The following is an 18942-nucleotide window of genomic DNA, read 5'->3' as shown; positions in this document are numbered from 1 at the left end:
AAAAAAGGGGTTTAGTCAATATAGGAAAGTCCTTTCTAACAGTATCTGCTGCCCAGCAAACTGCCTTGGGCCCCTCAGGGGGCTTTCCTATGACAAGACAGTCACCTGGCAGGGAAGCCTAGAAGGGGCTCACTTAGCATATGGTGGTCACTAGAGTTTAATGCCTCTAATCCTGAAATTCTATAATTCTCAAATAGTTTATGAAAATATTATACTATAATATGACTTCTGAATCCAACACCATATCTTTATTACCTTTTTAAAAAGAAATGAATTCTGGGGCACCCGGGGGGGTTCAGTCAATTGGACATCTTGGGCATCTGATTTTGGCTCAGGTCATGATCTCTGGGTGGTGGGATTGAGCCCCACATCAGGCTCCACATTCAGCAAGGATCTGCTTAAGATGCTCTCTCCCTCTCCTTCTGCTCCCCCAATAAATAAATATTTTTAAAAATAAAAGAAATAAAGTTTAAAAAAAGAAATGAATTCTTCTATGAACTACATAAAACCACCTTTAAAGACAAAATGAGAATATTTTAATAAAAACAATGTAATAAAAGTTGACTTAACGTGCCAAACATGTTAAATCTTTTATCTAGTTAAAACTAGAGAACAACTGAAATGCCACCTGAGTCACTGAACTGGTGTTAAGATGTGCACCTACTTAGAAATATAAATCCATATACAGCTTTAACAAGCAAATAGAAAAACAATGTTTGACCTTTAAGATGTACATGAATAAAGGAAGAATGGTTACCCAGAAAAGACTGTACTGTAAACATTTTCTCCCTACTCAAGTTATACTTCTCTGGTATGCATGCAGGTAACATAAACAAAATAACAATGCTCTCTCAGTTTTTACTGACCCGACCAACTGAAAATTTTAATAATTTTGAGAGAAATCTTCATTCTTACAACCCTCTACCATATTTGTTCTACCATATTTGTCTAAAAGGAAAATACTGCCATATCTCAGATGTGTAGTTAGGAATTATTTATCTCTATTCTCAAACATAATTCTACAAAGGCCAATTCCCGGACTGTTAGAATGCAGAAACCCTTCTAGGACCGTGCTACTCAAAGTGGGGTCCATGGACAGTGCATTATAAACTGTTACTAACCCATAATAAGATAAGCAGAGAAAATGAGAGTAAGAGGCTTTTCCAGCAATATGTAAGATGAGTTTTTTTTTTTAATTTTTATTTATTTATGATAGTCACACAGAGAGAGAGAGAGGCAGAGACACAGGCAGAGCGAGAAGCAGGCTCCATGCACCGGGAGCCCGACGTGGGACTCGATCCCAGGTCTCCAGGATGGCGCCCTGGGCCAAAGGCAGGCGCCAAACCGCTGCGCCACCCAGGGATCCCTGTAAGATGAGTTTTAAGTCTGCTGAATCGAATATTAAAAAGCCCAGCCTTGTATCTTATGTCTTTTTTATTCCACTTTTCTAGTAATTCATTTCTACTATATTTTGCAAAAGTATCAGTTGGTAACAGATCAGAAAATCTTAAAATACTTATCTTTTGGCAAAGACAATTTGAGAAAACTTCTCAAAAGGTCCTTTAAATGCTGAAGGTCCTTGGAGAAGAAGATAAACTACTTCACTTTGATGTCCCCCAATCTCCCTCTTCACCTTGGTTTCCTCACCACAGTAACAAACCCTACCAGTTTATTGAAGTGTTCTTTTGATATCTCTGCTTAATTGTCAGTAATATCACAGTTCATGGCTCAAAATCTATCACCCGATTATTTGATTGCTCAGAACTTGCAACATCACTTCATCTGCATCCAGATGTAGCTCCAACATATTCTTGGATTCATCCCTTGTAAGAAGATATTAACTAATTTGATGATCCATCGAATTGGGAGGGTCACCCAATCCTGCAACGTGATAGCTGGCACAATCCATGGTAGTCAATCATCATTTTCGAGAAAGTCTAGAGACAGCATAGCACAGTTTTAAATGCCAGGCCTCCGCTCATCCTCAAAGACTGCTTATCTTGGCAATTTTGCCAACACACCTGACTTTCAATTCTCCATTTGAACTATTTTGGTCTCCAGAATCCTCTTCTGACTTACATATTCTTTTATTTCTTACATAAACATGTATAAAGATAGATTTAATAAATATATTTATAAAAACCTGCCAACAAACAATTCAAAGATATTTTTATTACATTAAAGTATGGTGAGTAATACTCTTAGGAAATGTTAAATAAATACACAGTGATGTGCTGTAGGAAATTATTCTACAGTGCCAATAATTATATGCTTTTAGTTAAGATTTGAAATATCAACCATGCTTCCAACTCTTCAATGACTTAAATAATGTAAAAAAAAGGGGGGGAGAGGGGGGAGTCTGATAATTTAAGGTCAAAGAGTTAATCAGTGACAGACCATAAAATAACTGCATGTGTTGAATTTCTATCCCAGTACCAACTATGAAATTGTATTCCCTCCCCTCAATTTTTAATTTGTAGACATCTACAAACTCTTGTCAAATGATCTGGGATCTAGCCCATTTATAGTAAATTATTGCCTCAAAAACACTGCTATTTTAGATAGCTGTCTTTTCTGAATGAGTTCTAAAACTGAACTATTCCTGACGCTTAAGGTTTAATCTCAATCACCGAACCAATTTCTATCTGAATTCTAGCCAGTAATGGAAGGGGGGGCATTTTTCACATTCATACCTGAAGATATTTCACAAATACAGATCAATACAGGTAGCTAGAAAACCAATTCCATTGTATGCTATATTAACAAGTGATTCCTAACTTTTCCTGGTCAGATGCGCTTTTTTGTTTGTTTTGGTTTTGGTTTTATGTTTTTGTTTTTGTTAAGAAGGCCCAATATCATATAGGACTTTGTATTTTAAAAAAAATTTAGGGTATGCCTGACTAACTCAAATGGTAGAGAGCATGTGATTCTTCATCTCATGGTCATGAGTTCAAGCCCCACAATGGGTAAGCAGCCCACTTAAAAAATATATGTAAAATTTTTAAAAATTAACTAAAACAGATTTAATTCACCACAGAGGAGCTATGAGAGAAAAATAGGATTGGTAAAATACAGTGTAATTTCTTTAAAAAGGTTTGAGAGGGAAAAAAAATCAAAATAGAATAGCATATGGAGGGGTAAATATCAAGTGGAACCCAAAAGTCTAATTCATTCCTAGTCCTTAGGAAGATCCAGAAAATAAGAAGTAGGACTAGGTAAACCTAATACCTAGGTACATACTATAAGGCATCTGTTCCTTAATCACATGATGGCAAATGTTTCCTTAAAAAATACAAACAGGGCAGCCTGGGTGGCTCAGCGGTTTAGCGCCGCCTTCAGCCCAGGACGTGATCCTGGAGTCCCAGGATGGAGTCCCATGTCAAGCTCCCTGCATGGAGTCTGCTTCTCCCTCTGCCTGTGTCTCTGCCTCTCTGCATCTCTGTGTCTCTCATGAATAAACAAATAAAATTTTTTTTTAAAAAAAATACAGAACATCTGGTAAAGAAGACCTGGAATTGGTCCCGTGGTCTAGTCCTGGCCTCCATCACTTATCAGCTAAGTAACCCTGAAGGAGCTGCTTAACCTCTTTGAGACTTGCGTTATCCTCATGTGTTTAAAAAACACTTTAAGGGGCATCTAGGTGGCTCAGTGGTTGAGTGTCTACCTTTGGTTCAGGTCATGATCCTGGGGTCCCGGACTCCCCACAGGGAGCCTGCTTCTCCCTCTGCCTATGTCTCTGCCTCTCTCTCTGTGTGTCTGTCATGAATAAATAAAAAAATAACATTTTAGTGAGAGATTATAAAAACATTCCTCACAGACCTACTGAGGGCAAAGACAACCTATGGAGAAAAGAGCTTTATACTGTTCACAAAAGCTAAATTCATTTACTGCTCATTTCTTTATAGAAAAAAATATATACGACAGACATGGTCTGTTTGGAGATCTGAATCCACCACACAGACAGGAGTAAATGGGTAGAGTAGAGGCCAGAGGGCCTTTGAGAGATGTGGATGGGAAGCACCAGAGAAGCATCTCAGGAATTGGTAATACCTTGAAGCCCATCCTCAAAATTGGAACAGGGCTTTTTGGTCATTGCATTTAGGAGCCCCTCTCAATGGCCAGACCCCTGCCTCTGCTCCTCTTCACCCTTTCTCCATATTTCTTTCCTCTTCCTTGATTTCATCTCCCCTCACACTACCCTTCTGCCTCTCTTCTATCCCTCTCTATCGCCTTTTCTCTTCCCTTCCTAGCCTTCTGCCTTACTTCACTACAATATGGAACTGAAAAGAATTTTAAATATTCATTTATCCTATTCTTTTTTTTTAATTTTTATTTATTTATGATAGTCACAGACAGAGAGAGAGAGAGAGAGAGAGAGGCAGAGACACAGACAGAGGGAGAAGCAGGCTCCATGCACCAGGAGCCCGACGTGGGATGCGATCCCGGGTCTCCAGGATCGCGCCCTGGGCCAAAGGCAGGCGCCAAACTGCTGTGCCACCCAGGGATCCCCCATTTATCCTATTCTTAATTTAAAATCAAGAGGGTAAAAAAATAAAATAAAATGAAATAAAATAAAATAAAATAAAGAGGGTTCAGACATGTATACATTCACCAAAAGACATGTACTATAATATTCCCAGCAGCACTGTTCATGAAAGACAGAAACTCAGAACTACCTAAATGTCCCTCAATAGCAGAACAGGGAAACTGGTATGTTCACACAGTGGAACACCCCACTCCTTCCTCAGCCAGGAGAAGGAATATATCTGCAACGGTACAGAATCTCACAAACATGATGCCAAACCAAAGAAGCCAGACACAAAATGCCATTTTGGGGATACAAATTCCACTTAGGTTTTTTTAAGAAGGCAAAACCAACTTCTGCTTTTAGAAGGCAGGATGGTGGTTATTCTGTGCCTGATGGGAGGGGGAGCACACCAGAAGATGTGTGAGGTGCTGGTAATGTTCCTTTTCTTTTAGGTCCCAATTACACAAATGTGTTCAGTTTCTGGTAATCCTCTGAGTAATATATATAGGATTAGGAGCACTTTTCTAAATATATACCATACTTCAATAAAAAGGTTTTTTTAATCAAGGAGGTTAAACTTTAATGTCCAGAGGAAGGGAAAAGCAACAACTAACCACTTCTTAGCTGATTATTTTTTTCTACCCCAAAAGACAGCTGTGACACAGCCCTGACTTGGAACCATGAAATCTACTTTCAGATTCCCAACTTTATGCTGACTGTGCTTCTACTATGTACCAGGTTCTATGTGAGGTACTGAGGATACAGCTGCAATGCCAGATGAGGCCCCTGCCTTCTTTGATAAAACAAATAAATATAGACATACATATATAAATAAAAGCTTGAGATTGGCAAGAGGACAGAGCCTGGGAGGGAGCAAAACATGGGAGATCTGCTTTTGATGGAATGGTCCAGTTAGGCAACCCTGAACAAGTCACTTAACTTATTTGAGTCTCCGCTACCTCATCTGCCTTAAGGGGATTATTATAAAGATTAAGTATGATAATATCTCTCAAAGCACTTATATTACAATAATAGCATTATGAATGATAATAGCTCTTATTATTGCCCTTACTGCTTAATATAGAGTTGTTGAGTTAACCAATGTCAGCATGATCTATGCACTAATACAGTAATATTAACAATGAATAATATTTTATAGGTCACTAATTCTCAATTAAAAGGCTTCTACTCTTGGTAGAAGCAGGTCTATCAATTAATGGCTCTCTTCTCCTTCTAAAGCAGTGTTACCCATACAAAAGCCTGGCTCAAATTCAGCACAGCCCTCTCTCACCTTTAAAGAAAATCAAGCACAAGGAGACAGTGCTAAGAGACGGGCTGGCCAGAGAAGTGATATCAGCATCTCAGAGATCAAATTAACCAACCAAAGAAATGTATATGAAGGACTGTACCTTAATTTATTATAGCACTTTCTTGGTGCTGACCACAATGAGTCAAGGTTCCTAATTAAAGGACCTTGTAATTAAGATGCAGTTACAGAATTAAAATCAAACAAACAAAACAAAAACAACAAATTCAGGGGAAAGCTGCAGAGCTATATAATCAGAGACTCAGTTTCTTTTTTCTTTTTTTAAAGATTTCATTTATTCATTCATGAGAGACACAGAGAGAGAAAGAGAGAGAGGCAGAGACATAGGCAGAGGGAGAAGCAGGCTCCTTGCAGGGAGCCAGATGCAGGACTCAATCCCAGGACCCGAGATCACACTCTGAGCGTAAGGCAGACGCTCAACCACTGACCCACCCAGGCATCCCAGAGGCTCGGTTACAAACCCTGGCATTGCCACAGAATAGCTTGGGACCCTCACCTGGACATTTCAAGACCCATTCCTCACTTGTAACATGAGGTTGCTAAAATCTATACTTCATGCGGCAATGTGAGATTTCAGTAGGTAACAGACATAATATGCCAAGGACGGGATCTGGTGCAGCAGCTAATATTCCTACTACCGTTATTTTGATTATTTTATAGGTAGAAGGCCACTAAAAGCCACTGGCATAGAGTCTAAACTGTCTACAGATGTTTGTTCCCTCTGTTCTCAACTGCTATTCTCTCAGCCCTACACCAAACAGTATATATTCAGATACATTTACAGTAAAAGAGTGAAAATAGTGTGAATGCAAATCTATGTTCTTACACACACTGAAAAGGGAAAAAAGCCTCTTTGAGTTTTAAGACCCTCAGCTGTTTCTAAAACCGTGAGGGCGCTCCACCCATGTATTCTGGCTTGAATCTGGGGGCAGATTCCTATACAGAAGCTATTTTCATAAGAATTTACGGTTCAAAAATAAGTTCACAATTTCAGTACTATTTTAACTTTTCTCACAGTACTTAACTAGTTTGCCTCCTCAGCCAAAAGCTTAAATCAAGCATGAATTGGGGGGAAAAAAACTCCAATCGTCAAATGTGAAAGATTGCTAGCCTTTTCCATAAGGTCAGGAATAAGACAAGGATGCCTGTTTTTACCACTTCTGCTCAAAATAGTACTGAAACTCCTAACCAGAGCAAGTAGGCAAGAAAATGAAATAAAAAGCATCCAAAAGGTAGAAGAAAAAATATGTTTGCAGAGGACATGATCTTACATGCAGAAAACCCTGAAGAGTCCACAAACACACACATTCACACACAATCAAAACTAATAAATTCAGCAAAGTTGCAGGATACATGATCATGGAAAAATCAGTTGCCTTTCTATATACACTAACAATGAACAATCTGGAAAGAAAATTATAAAAACATCCCATTTATAATAGTATTAAAAAGATGCCTGGGTGGCTCAGTCAGCTGAGTGTCTGACTTCGGCTTGGATCATGATCCCAAGGTCCTGGCATTGAGTCCTGCACTGGGCTCCTTGCTCAGCAGGGAGCCTGCTTCTCCCTTTGCCTGCAGTTCCCTCTGCTTGTAAACATTTGCTTGCTCTCTCTCTCTCTCTGACAAATAAATAAATAAAAATCTTTCTTAAAAAAAATTTTAAAAGAACTCTTCCGGCGCCGCGTTCCATCCCGTGCCTCCACCTTCCGCCCGGCGCTGGCTGTCCGTGGGACTGTCGCCGCGTTCCGTCGCCGCGGGGCACTCGCTGCGCCCGAGCCCGCAATGTCGGGCGCCAACGGGGACCTGGACTTGCCGGTGGAGGTGGGCGCAGAAGGCGAGGACGACGGCTTCGGGGAAGCAGAATATGCTGCCATCAACTCCATGTTGGACCAGATCAACTCCTGTCTAGACCACCTAGAGGAGACGAATGACCACCTCCATGCCCGCCTCCAGGAGCTGCTTGAGTCCAACCGGCAGACACGTCTTGAGTTCCAGCAGCAGCTTGGGGAGGCCCCTCCTGATGCCAGTCCTTAGGTTTTAGGAGCTCCCAGCCAGCCCCAACCCTGCCTCCCTGGGCTAGGCTCTGGCCTAGGCACTCACCACCTGGCTTCAACACCTGCTCAGGGGCTGGCCTCCAGGTTCCCCAGTGGGTCTGCCTGCCTTGGACACCCTTCTGGTACTCCCCTTGGCATGCCTGGGCCAGCCCCCAACATCCCACATCCCCTCCCGGGGTCAGGTGTGGGCCCTCGACCCACCCACCTTGCCTGCCTGCCCAATTCTGGGGCACTCTTCACTCTGCCCAGGCCTTGAACGTCCACATTAAACAGGTCTCCAACACACACACACAAAAAAAAAAAAAAAATTTTTTTAAAGAATAAAATACTCAGGAATAAACTTAACCTAGAGGGCAAGGGTTGGATACAGTAGACTCTACTTATCCACCGGAAATACATTCCAAGACCCCCAGCAGATGCCTGAAACCACAGATAGTACCAAGCCGTATGTATATTCTTTTCTTTTTTTTTTTTTTTTTAAGATTTTATTTATTTATTCATGATAGTCACACAGAGAGAGAGAGAGGCAGAGACACAGGCAGAGGCAGAAGCAGGCTCCATGCATCGGGAGCCCGACGTGGGACTCGATCCCGGGTCTCCGGGATCGCGCCCTGGGCCAAAGGCAGGCGCCAAACCGCTGCGCCACCCAGGGATCCCTCTTTTCTTTATATATATATGATAAAGTTTAATTTATAAGTTAAGTACTGTAAAAGATTAATAACAAAAACTAATGGAAAAAAAGGAACTGTAACACATTCACATCAAAGTTATGCAAATGTGGTCTCTCTCTCTCAAATACCTTACCATACTGCACTCACCCTACTACTTGTAATGATGTTAGATGATAAAATACCTACATGATGAGATGAAGTGAGGTGAACGAGGTAGGCATCATGAGATAGCATTAGGCTACTACTGATCTTCTAACGACATGTCAAGAGGAGGATCACCTGCTTCTGGACCATAGTTGACTGCAGGTAACTGAAACCATGGAAAGCAAAACCACATAAAAAAAAAAAAAAAAGAATACTGTACTCAAAACTACAAAACACTGCTGAAAAAAATTAAAGAAAACACAGGTAAATGGGAAGACATCCTGTGTTCATTGATGACTTAATACTGTTCAATGGTGATACCACCCAAAAGAGTCTATTGATTCAAAACAATCCCTAGCGAAATCTCAACAACAAACTGCAGAAATAGAAAAAGCCATCCTAAAATTCATATGGAAGGTCAATGGATCCTGAATAGCCAAAACAATCTGTCAAAAGAAGAACAACGATGAAAGTCTCACACTTCCCGATATCAAAACCTACTACCATAGCTAAAGTAATCAAAAGACTGTGGAATGGGCATAAAGACAGACCAACTGAATACAGAGCCCAGAAATAAATCTTCAAATATATGGTCAAATAATTTCAACAATAGTGCCAAAACCATTTAATGGAGGAAAAGACTATCTTTTCAACAAATACTGTTGTGAAAACTGGATATCCACATGCAAAAACTTTGAATTAAAAATTCAAAATGGATCAAAGACCTAACCAGAAGAGCTAAAATGATAAAGCTCTTAGAAGAAAACATAGAGGAAAAGCTTAAAGACATTGGATTTGGCAATAATTTATTGGATATGACACCAAAGGGATAGGCAACAAAAACAAAATTAATAAGCTGGACTTCATCAAAAGTAAAAATATTGTGCATCAGAGAATATTATCAAAAGAATAAAAAGGCAACCCATGGAATGGGAAAAGGTATTTTCTAATCATATATTTGATAAGGAATTGATTATCTAGACTATACAAAGAACTCCTACAACGCACTACCAACAACAACACAATTAAAAAATGGGCAAAGACCTCGAATAGACATTTCTCAAAAGCAGATATGCAAATGGTCACTAAGCACCTGAAGAGATGGTCAATGTCACTGGTCATTAGGAAAATGGAAAACTACAATGATACACCTCTTCACATCCATTAGGATAACTATAAATTTTTTTTTTATTTTAAAAACACAAAGAAAACGTTTAAAAACCAACAAGCATTGGTGAGAATGTGGAAAATCTGGAACCCTTGTGCATTACTGGTTGCAATATAAAATGATGCAGCCACTGAGGAAAATGCTACGGTGATTCCTCAAAAAATTAAACATAGAATTACCATATGATCTGCTAATTCTACTTCTGGGTATATGGCCAGAAGAACTGAAAACAGGGACTCCAACAGATGTCTGGACACCTACCTTTTCAGCAGCACTACTCATAATAGTCAAATGGTGCAAGTAACCCAAGTATCCATCGACGGGTAAATGGAAAAACAAAATGTGGTATATACATACAATAGAATATTATTCAGGGGCACCTGGGTGGCTCAGTGGTTGAGAGTCTGCCTTCTGCTCAGGTCATGATCTCGGGGTCATAGCTTGCTTCTCCGTCTGTCTATGTCTCTGCCTCTCTGTGTGTGTGTATCTCATGAATAAATAAATAAAATCTTTTTTAAAAAATGGAATATTGGGATGCCTGGGTGGCTCAGCAGTTGGGCGTCTGCCTTTGGCTCAGGGCCTAATCCTGGGGTCCAGGATCGAGTCCCACATTGGGCTCCTGCAGGGAGCCTGCTTCTCCCTCTGTCTGTGTCTCTGCCTCTCTCTCTCTCTCTCTCTTTCTCATGAACAAATAAATAAAATCTTTAAAAAAATAGAATATTATTCAGGCTTAAAAAGGAATGAAATGTTGACATATGCTACGACATGGCAAAACCTTAGAAACATTAGGCTAAGTGAAATAAGCCAGTCATAAAGGAACAAATACTGCATAATTCACTTATACGAGGTACTTAAAGTAGTCAAGAAATAAAACAGTTATTTCCTTCCAGGACACCGAGATAGCTCAGTGGTTGAGCGTCTGCCTTGGGCTTAGGGTGTGATCCCGGTGTCCTAGGATGAGTCCCACATCAGGCTCCCCAAAGGGAGCCTGCTTCTCCCTCTGCCTATGTCTCTGCCTCTATGTCTCTCATGAATAAATTTTAAAAAATAGTGATTTCCAGGGGTGGGGGAAAGGACGAACGGGGAGTTATTATTTAATGGCATAGAGTTTCAGTTTTGCAAGATTATAAAGATTCTAGAGATAAATGATGGTGATGGCTACACAACAATATGCATATACTTAATGCCATTGAACTGTACACATAAAAACGATGCACGTGGTAAATAATATGTATGTTTTACCATATTATAAGAAAAGTATGTGCTAAGCCCCAAAATGAATCTACATGTTAATAATTTACTGAAACACGAAATTTTTAATTTTTTTTTTAGATTAAAAAAGTCTAAGTAGTCCATAGATGGAAAAAACAATCATTGTAAGGGCATTGTACCTACTTCACAGAAGAACTTCAAAACATTCTCCTAAACTTCCACTTGACTCAAGAGCTCTTATCGATAAACTGGCAAGAGCAAAGGTTGAGATGAAAACTATTTCAGAAAACAAAAAGGATACATTTTTCAAAAAGTCAAGAGAAGCAAGGCCAACGGGAAAAACAACTTTCATCACATGCCATCAGAAAGATAACCACATTACTCAGGAAATGGGGCCCTGAAAGGAAGATTACAAAACTATTTCTCAAGAATATGGCACCAGAAAGCAAGATCATTCAAGTATCATGGAAGTTAAAAAGGGGGCTGTCTACATGGGCATAGAGGTCCTTTAACACATAAGAGCTCAGGATTAGTTAATTTGCAGTCTTGAAACAAACTTATTAACATGTGCTTATCAACATGAACTAAAAGAGCCCCGCTATTCTTCTAATCTTAAAGAGCTCTATAAATTTGTCATTCTAATCAAACAGAAACCAGTCAAAAAACACCACCTTAAAATTGCGTAGAATAGGGGAGACAAAAGATAACAGTACAGAGTGATTTTTTGTTCCCTTGATTAGTACAAAGTAGAGCTAGGAATCAATTAAATGAATCTTCTATCGCCTTTCATTTACACATTAGACTGGCTACTTCCCTTCACCTCTTCCTCTCCCCAACTTCCATACCAAACAAAGTCATTCTGAAATGAAGTCACTGCAGGGCATGAAAAGTCCAAGATTCATAATCATCTAAAACTGCAAATCCAGATCTCTCCCAGCATTCATCACTCTGGTCTCTGTGGGAAGACCGTGGAATCCTAGCACAAGTTCCTAATAAGGTCAATGATTTCAGAGTTTACTGACCCAAGGCCAATACCAACCCTTTGACTTTTTCCCCCAAAAAATCCTAACTACAAAATAAGTGAAAGCTCTCTGAAATGTTAAAAGACCCATTAACTGTTTAATTAACATTATTGACATTACTACATTATACTATTATAATCAGAAGGCAGCTGGACAGGCAAGCTACCTGAGTTAAAGATCTAAGAGAAGAAAATACTATGCACTAGAGCATGAGGAATAGAGGAATTTATATTTCTCTGAGTTTAAAAAAAAAAAAGGAAGTAATTCCTGGAGGATAAACTGGATACTGTAATAGAAGACAAAATATCAACACTGTGCACTGTTCAGTGTTTCTAGATGTTGTGGTGCCTAGATAAGCACCTCGAGCCCTAGCCAAAATTCTGCCCTGTAGCATTCACAACCCCACCCATCCACTGCCCATACTAGCTCTCCACCCTCCAACAGAGCTTCCCACTTTAGTGGAGGCTAAAGACGCAGGCTTCTTCAACCCACTGTTGAAAACTGTTGCATGTCTCTGCTCATTAAAGCCAAGGTTCAATCTCTAATAACTATTGAAAAGAGAACCTGTCTGTTAAAAAAGAAGTTGACATTTCCAAGCCCATTCATTCTTCTACCTAATCAAAATTTTTTAAAGATTTTATTCATTTATTCATGAGAGACACAGAGAGGCAGAGACATAGGCAGGTGCCCCTCTTCATCACTTTTACAGCAGGTGGATCTACTTTGAAATATTTGATTAGGGGGCACCTGGGTGGCTCAGTGGTTGAGCCTCTGCCTTTGGCTCAGGTCATGATCCCAGGGTCCTGGGATCGAGTCCCACATCAGGCTCCCCACAAGGAGCCTGCTTCTCCTGCTGTCTATGTCTCTGCCTCTCTCTGTGTCTCTTATGAATAAATAAATAAAATCTTTTAAAAAAAAATGAGCTGGTCAGTTCTGCTGGCCTCTCATTGGCTCATGCATGCAGCTGCATTCAGCAAATAGGTTGGCTTGGGGCCAAACTGAGCTGGGGCAGCTGGAGCACTAGTCATGCAGGCCAGTGTCTCTCTGGGAGACCAGAACCAAGAAGAAGAATACATCAAATATATCAGAAATCTTAAAATTTATATACTCTGACCCAAAAGTTAGAATTTTGCTGACACATAGGAATATACACATCCATACAGGCACTTCTATTTTTTTATAGCCCCAGAGAAAAGATCTCCAGGTAATTAATCTGGCAATCATCTAATAAAAAGGCCAAGGTGCTATATGATCACACTACAGTGAAGCTCAGTAGTTAAGAAGTCCACCTATGCACAAAAAGCTTCAAGGTCACATTTTACATTCTCCCTCAATAGGCATAGACAGCCAAGAATCATCAGTTTGAGTAAAGTGACCAAAACAGAGAACACGGGATATAGAGAAAATCTTTTAAAACCAGAGTCAATTATACCTCAATTTTAAAAACAAACAATTCTTAATATCCTCACAGAGAAGAGGAGGCACTGCATCCATGAAACTACAACAATATATATGTTGAGGGTCCCCAATATTATAGACCAAGGCCTTCCAAATTTGAAGGGAAGATAATTTGCAACCTAGACTTTTATACCTGCCCAAATTATCAATCAAGTTTAAAAGTAGAATAAACACATTTCAGACTTTGAGGAATTCAAAAAATAAGCCTTCTCTTTTCCCTTTCTTGGGATACTACTGGAGTGCATGTTCCAATAAAGCAAGAGGGAAAAACAAGAAAGCAAGACATGAGATTCAACAGAGGAAAGAGGCAAAAGACCACCTACAATGATAACTGCATGGCAGACGCAGACAATAATCAATCCAAATAAAAGCAGTTCCTCCACCCATCTTTCCCATCTCAGTTGACTGCCTAACCATCCTACCCAACTTGCTCAAGTTAAGAAGAAAGAAGTCATTCTTGATTCTCTCTCAAACCCCAAATTAAATATCCTCATGTTTTTACCTTCTAACTAGTTTATATTCACCTCCTTCCACCTCCATTGCCCCCATCATATTCTAAGATGCCATCATCTGTCACACGGCCTAGTGTTCAAATGGACACCTAACTAATCTACCTAATCCTGCACAAGCCTCTTTCTATATAACAACCATGATTTTTTTAATATAAATTACATCATGTCACTCTGTTTAAAATCTTTCAATAAGGGATCCCTGGGTGGCACAGCGGTTTGGCGTCTGCCTTTGGCCCAGGGCGTGATCCTGGAGACCCTGGATCGAATCCCACATCGGGCTCCCGGTGCATGGAGCCTGCTTCTCCCTCTGTCTATGTCTCTGCGTCTCTGTCTCTCTCTCTCTCTCTCTCTCTCTCTCTCTCTCTCTCTGTGACTATCATAAATAAATAAAAATTTAAAAAAATAAAAAATAAAAAAAAATTTAAAATCTTTCAATAATTCCTCATTCCACCCAGAATAAAACCCAAGTTTCCTAATATAGCCCACCAGGCTCTGCATAATCTGGCCCCTGACTATCTTTAGAATCTCATTTCCCTCTCACGGTCTCTCACTACATTCCAACACTCAGTGGCCTTGCAGATCCTTGAACATGTAAAGCTTTCTCCTGCCTTTACACGTAGTATTATTCCCTTTTTTACATCAATTTTCCTGGCTCTTCACATTGAATTATTCTCATCTTTCATGATTCAACTTAAATGTCATTTTCTCAGAGAGCTTTCCTGACCATTAATTCTCAATTAGTCCTTCATCAGGTCAGTTTCCCTTCATTTCCTTTTCTCAATGAGTTAAAAAGAAGAGTTTTTAACTGAATTTGCAGATGTCCTAATAGGATGGTTATGCAACTATTTAAATGAGGTTATCAAAAAGTATCTAGAGGGGTGCCTGGGTGGCTCAGTCAGTTAAGCAAGCGTCTGCCTTTGGCTCAGGTCATGATCCCAGGGTCCTAGGATTGGGCCTCCTTTCTCCCTCTGCCTCTTCCTGCCACTCCCCCAGCTTGCGCTCTGTGAAATAAATAAAATCTTAAAAAAAAAAAAAAATATGTAGAATATATGGGTGAGACAATTTTTAAGAATCAAAACAAGATGGATGAATTTTCCTATATTATGCCATAGCATAAAGTTGTAATAGTTAAGACAGTGTGCAACTGGCATAAGGACAATGAGGCTGACAGATCAAACAGAAACAGATCCACATATGACATAAACTTGACACAAGAGGTAGCATTGCAGATCCACAGCCAAAGGATGACCTTTTCAATAAATGATGGTAGGACAACCAATGATCTGTACGAAGAAAAAAACTATATCCCTATCTCACAACATATTTTATAGAAAAAGTTTCTTTTTTTAAAAAAAATTTATTTATTTATTCAGAGAGAGCGAGAAGCAGAGACTCAGGCAGAGGGAGAGGCAGGATCCATGCAGGAAGCCTGACGTGGGACTTGACCCCAGGTCTCCAGGATCACACCCCGGGCTGCAGGCGTGCTGCCCTAGAAAAACTTTCTATTTGAAAACCAAAAAAGGAAAACTTTAAAATCCTTACAGGAAGATAGATATATGAGTTTTGTGTCAGAATTTCTTGAAAAGCTCCCTCTCTCTCACAAACACACACACATACACACACACACAGTGTAAATCTAAAAACAAAAATACTTTTAAAAAAATTAAAAACTAAAAAAAATTTAAAAAAATAAAAAATAATAAAAATAATAAATAAAAAATAAACTAAAAAATAAATAAATAAATAAATAAAAACAAAATACTAATATTTTTGACTTCATTAAAATTAAAAATTCTGGGCAACAGTAGCATCAAATTAAGATGCTAAAAAATAAATAAAAATTAAGATGCTATACACCACAGACTGAATGCAGATATTTGTAATACAAACTGCTAGTTATATGTATAAAGCTAGTTTCCAAAATACATAAAGAATGATTTAAAATCTATACAAAACTACAAACAACCCACTTAAAAGATGGGCAAAGGATATTCCTAAAAGAAGAAACCTGAATAGGTGATAAAGATTTGAAAGATTCTTCACTACACTAGTAATCAGGGAAATAAAACTTAAAAACATAATGAGATTCTATTTCATACCCATCAGATTGGCAAAAATTTAAGTCTGACAACACAGAGTACTGTTAAGACTACAGAACAAATTAAAAAAAAAAAAAAAAAAGGGGGATCCCTGGGTGGTGCAGCGGTTTGGTGCCTGCCTTTGGCCCAGGGCGCGATCCTGGAGACCCGGGATCGAATTCCATATCGGGCTCCCGGTGCATGGAGCCTGCTTCTCCCTCTGCCTGTGTCTCTGCCTCTCTCTCTCTCTGTGTGTGTGACTATCATAAATAAATAAATTTTAAAAAAATTAAAAAAAAAAGACTACAGAACAATAGGAACTCTTATTCATTCCTGGTGGAAGGAAATTGATAAAATGTAGCAATATCTAAATAAACTAGAAGGTGCTTATATCATAAGAATCTGCAATTTATTCCAGGAATATATTCTAGAGGGTGAGCTTTCAAACTTTTTTTCCACTTCCAATTTTTTTTTTCCACTTTCAAAATTTTTTATCATGAGACACATATTTGACATTCTAACCCAGTACATATATACTTACTTAACTGAAAGCAAAATTCACAAAACAGTGCTTATTTTTATTATGCGTGATACATTCTGATAGTTTCCATACTATTCTCATTCATTTTTAAAATGTTGGAGTGACTCACTCAATTGATTGTATAACTACCAATGGATAAACCCACCCAGTTCAAAAACCCATGCCTCAGAAAATATTCGCATATATAGTTTTCTTATACAAAGGTGAGAGAATGTTCATTATGGCATTTTTTGTCAAAAGAAAAGATATAAATCAATCAGTAGGAGAGCGAATAAAAAATTGGAGGTGTAGGGACGCCTGGCTGGCTCGGGACGCCTGGGTGGTTCAGCAGTTGAGCATCTGCCTTCAGCCCAGGGTGTGATCCTGGAGACCCAGGATCAAATCCCACGTCGGGCTCCCTGCATGGAGCCTGCTTCTCCCTCTGCCTGTGTCTCTGCCTCTCTCTCTCTCTCTGTGTGTCTCTCATGAATAAATAAATAAAATCTTAAAAAAAAAATTTGAAGGTGTATTCATACAATGGAATATGCACAGCAATGCAAACCAAAGAACTTGAACCATAAGTATTAACATAAGTAAATCTCAGGAACTTCCTACTAAGCAAAACAAGCAAGCTGTAGAAGAATACACACACACACACACACACACACACACACACACACACACTGGATGATATCATTTGTATAAACTTTTTAAACATGCAAAATAATACTATGTATGGTTTAGGGATATATTTTTATATAATGAATACAGAAGGTATAAAGATATGCATAAGAGAAAAGGAAAAAGATCACAGAAAAGAAAGTGAAATGGAAAAGCCCAGTGAGGGGCATCTGGGTAGCTCAGTGGTTGAGCATCTGCCTTTGGCTCAGGTAGGGATCCCAGGGTCCTGGGATCGAGTCCCACATCAGGCTCCCTGCGGGGAACCTGATTCTCCCTCTACCTATGTCTCTGCCTTTCTCTGTGTCTCTCATAAATAAATTTTTTAATCTAAAAATTTTAATTTGTTAAATGTTTTTAAATTTAAAACTTTTTTAAAACCTAAGGGAAAAAAAAAAAGCCCAGTAAACAACTAGATAGTAAATGTTTAAAAGTTACCCATCTTCAAAATTAAACTATTGCCTCCTGGGGCAGCATCTTCCTTCCAGGCACAAAGCTAATAAAGGCTGAGCCCGCCAGAGGGACCAACACACCAAAGAGAGATCAGTATTCAAAGTTTGCAGCGTTCATCTTTTAAAACTGTTCTATTTAGTAACCAAGTACACTGAGTATCTATTTTTAATTAAGTAATGAAATTCAGAACATGAACAAAAAATGCAACAGGTAGTTGTGGGCGGGTGAGATGTCATAGCAGATGCCCCAAACACAGCCATGTGCCAGTAAGGTTGAGTCACTGTGATATGCTGAAAAAAGATAATAAGGCTTGGCTGCCACAGGTTGCAGTAAGCCCTCTGCTTTCTTCTATTTGCCAGGCACCATTCCAGAACACTGAACATTTAGACATCTTTGAGATTAGTATATCACTAAAAATGACAAAAATATGGCATCTTACAAATAGCACATGCTTGTGATCCAATTAACACAGACCAAAAAGCTAATAAACAGTCAGTAGCCTCATGGAATAATTCCCTAAAATAAAAATTTGGCCCCTCTGTCTCAAAGACTAAAACCCAGTACTGTAATACACTTCACTATAATTTCAAAAATATCACTTCATTTGTCACAGACCAAAAAGCTAATAAACAGTCAGTAGCCTCATGGAATAATTCCCTAAAATAAAAATTTGGCCCCTCTGTCTCAAAGACTAAAACCCAGTACTGTAATACACTTCACTATAATTTCAAAAATATCACTTCATTTGTCAAGGAATGACATTTTAAAGGATGATGGATAATAAAATTTAAGCAATAAACTAATAAACCAATAGACAGATTTCCAAGCCAGAAGTCCAAACTACTATGATCCCCAAACCAGGCAACTTCTCTAGGAAAACATCTTATCTATTCATCATTCAACCCCTACTTGCTACACTATCTGTGAAAGTTACCATAGCCAACCTTAAGGATGCCTAAAAACAAATTAAATAAGAATCCTGTCCTTAACATCATGACAGGCTAGCAATGGAGCTTAGAAGCACACACACACACACACACACACACACACACACACACATATAGATGTACATAAGGTAGAAAGATTTAGGTGCCATTAGAAAAATAAAGATGAGTTG

The 18942-nt window shown here is 39.0% G+C and overlaps 2 protein-coding genes across 4 annotated transcripts in view; one reads left to right on the top strand and one right to left on the bottom strand.

Annotated features, from left to right (window-relative positions):
* BABAM2 (BRISC and BRCA1 A complex member 2) overlaps positions 1 to 18942 on the bottom strand; it is a 408818-nt gene that overhangs the window by 382401 nt on the left and 7475 nt on the right. The window lies entirely within an intron of this gene.
* On the top strand, positions 7638 to 7889 carry LOC129510750 (bublin coiled-coil protein-like). The gene has a single exon (XM_055326963.1). It carries the CDS (start codon positions 7638 to 7640, stop codon positions 7887 to 7889), a length of 252 nt encoding a protein of 83 aa, XP_055182938.1.

The sequence above is a fragment of the Nyctereutes procyonoides genome, unplaced genomic scaffold, assembly GCF_905146905.1.
Source record: "Nyctereutes procyonoides isolate TBG_1078 unplaced genomic scaffold, NYPRO_anot_genome, whole genome shotgun sequence".
NCBI lineage: Eukaryota > Metazoa > Chordata > Mammalia > Carnivora > Canidae > Nyctereutes > Nyctereutes procyonoides.
Note: the sequence above shows the minus strand (reverse complement) of the source record. Positions and strands in the feature narration are given on the sequence as shown.

Bases quoted from the DNA above. Each gene is read 5' to 3' on its own strand.
- LOC129510750 (XM_055326963.1), top strand. From the start codon at position 7,638: ATGTCGGGCGCCAACGGGGACCTGGACTTGCCGGTGGAGGTGGGCGCA.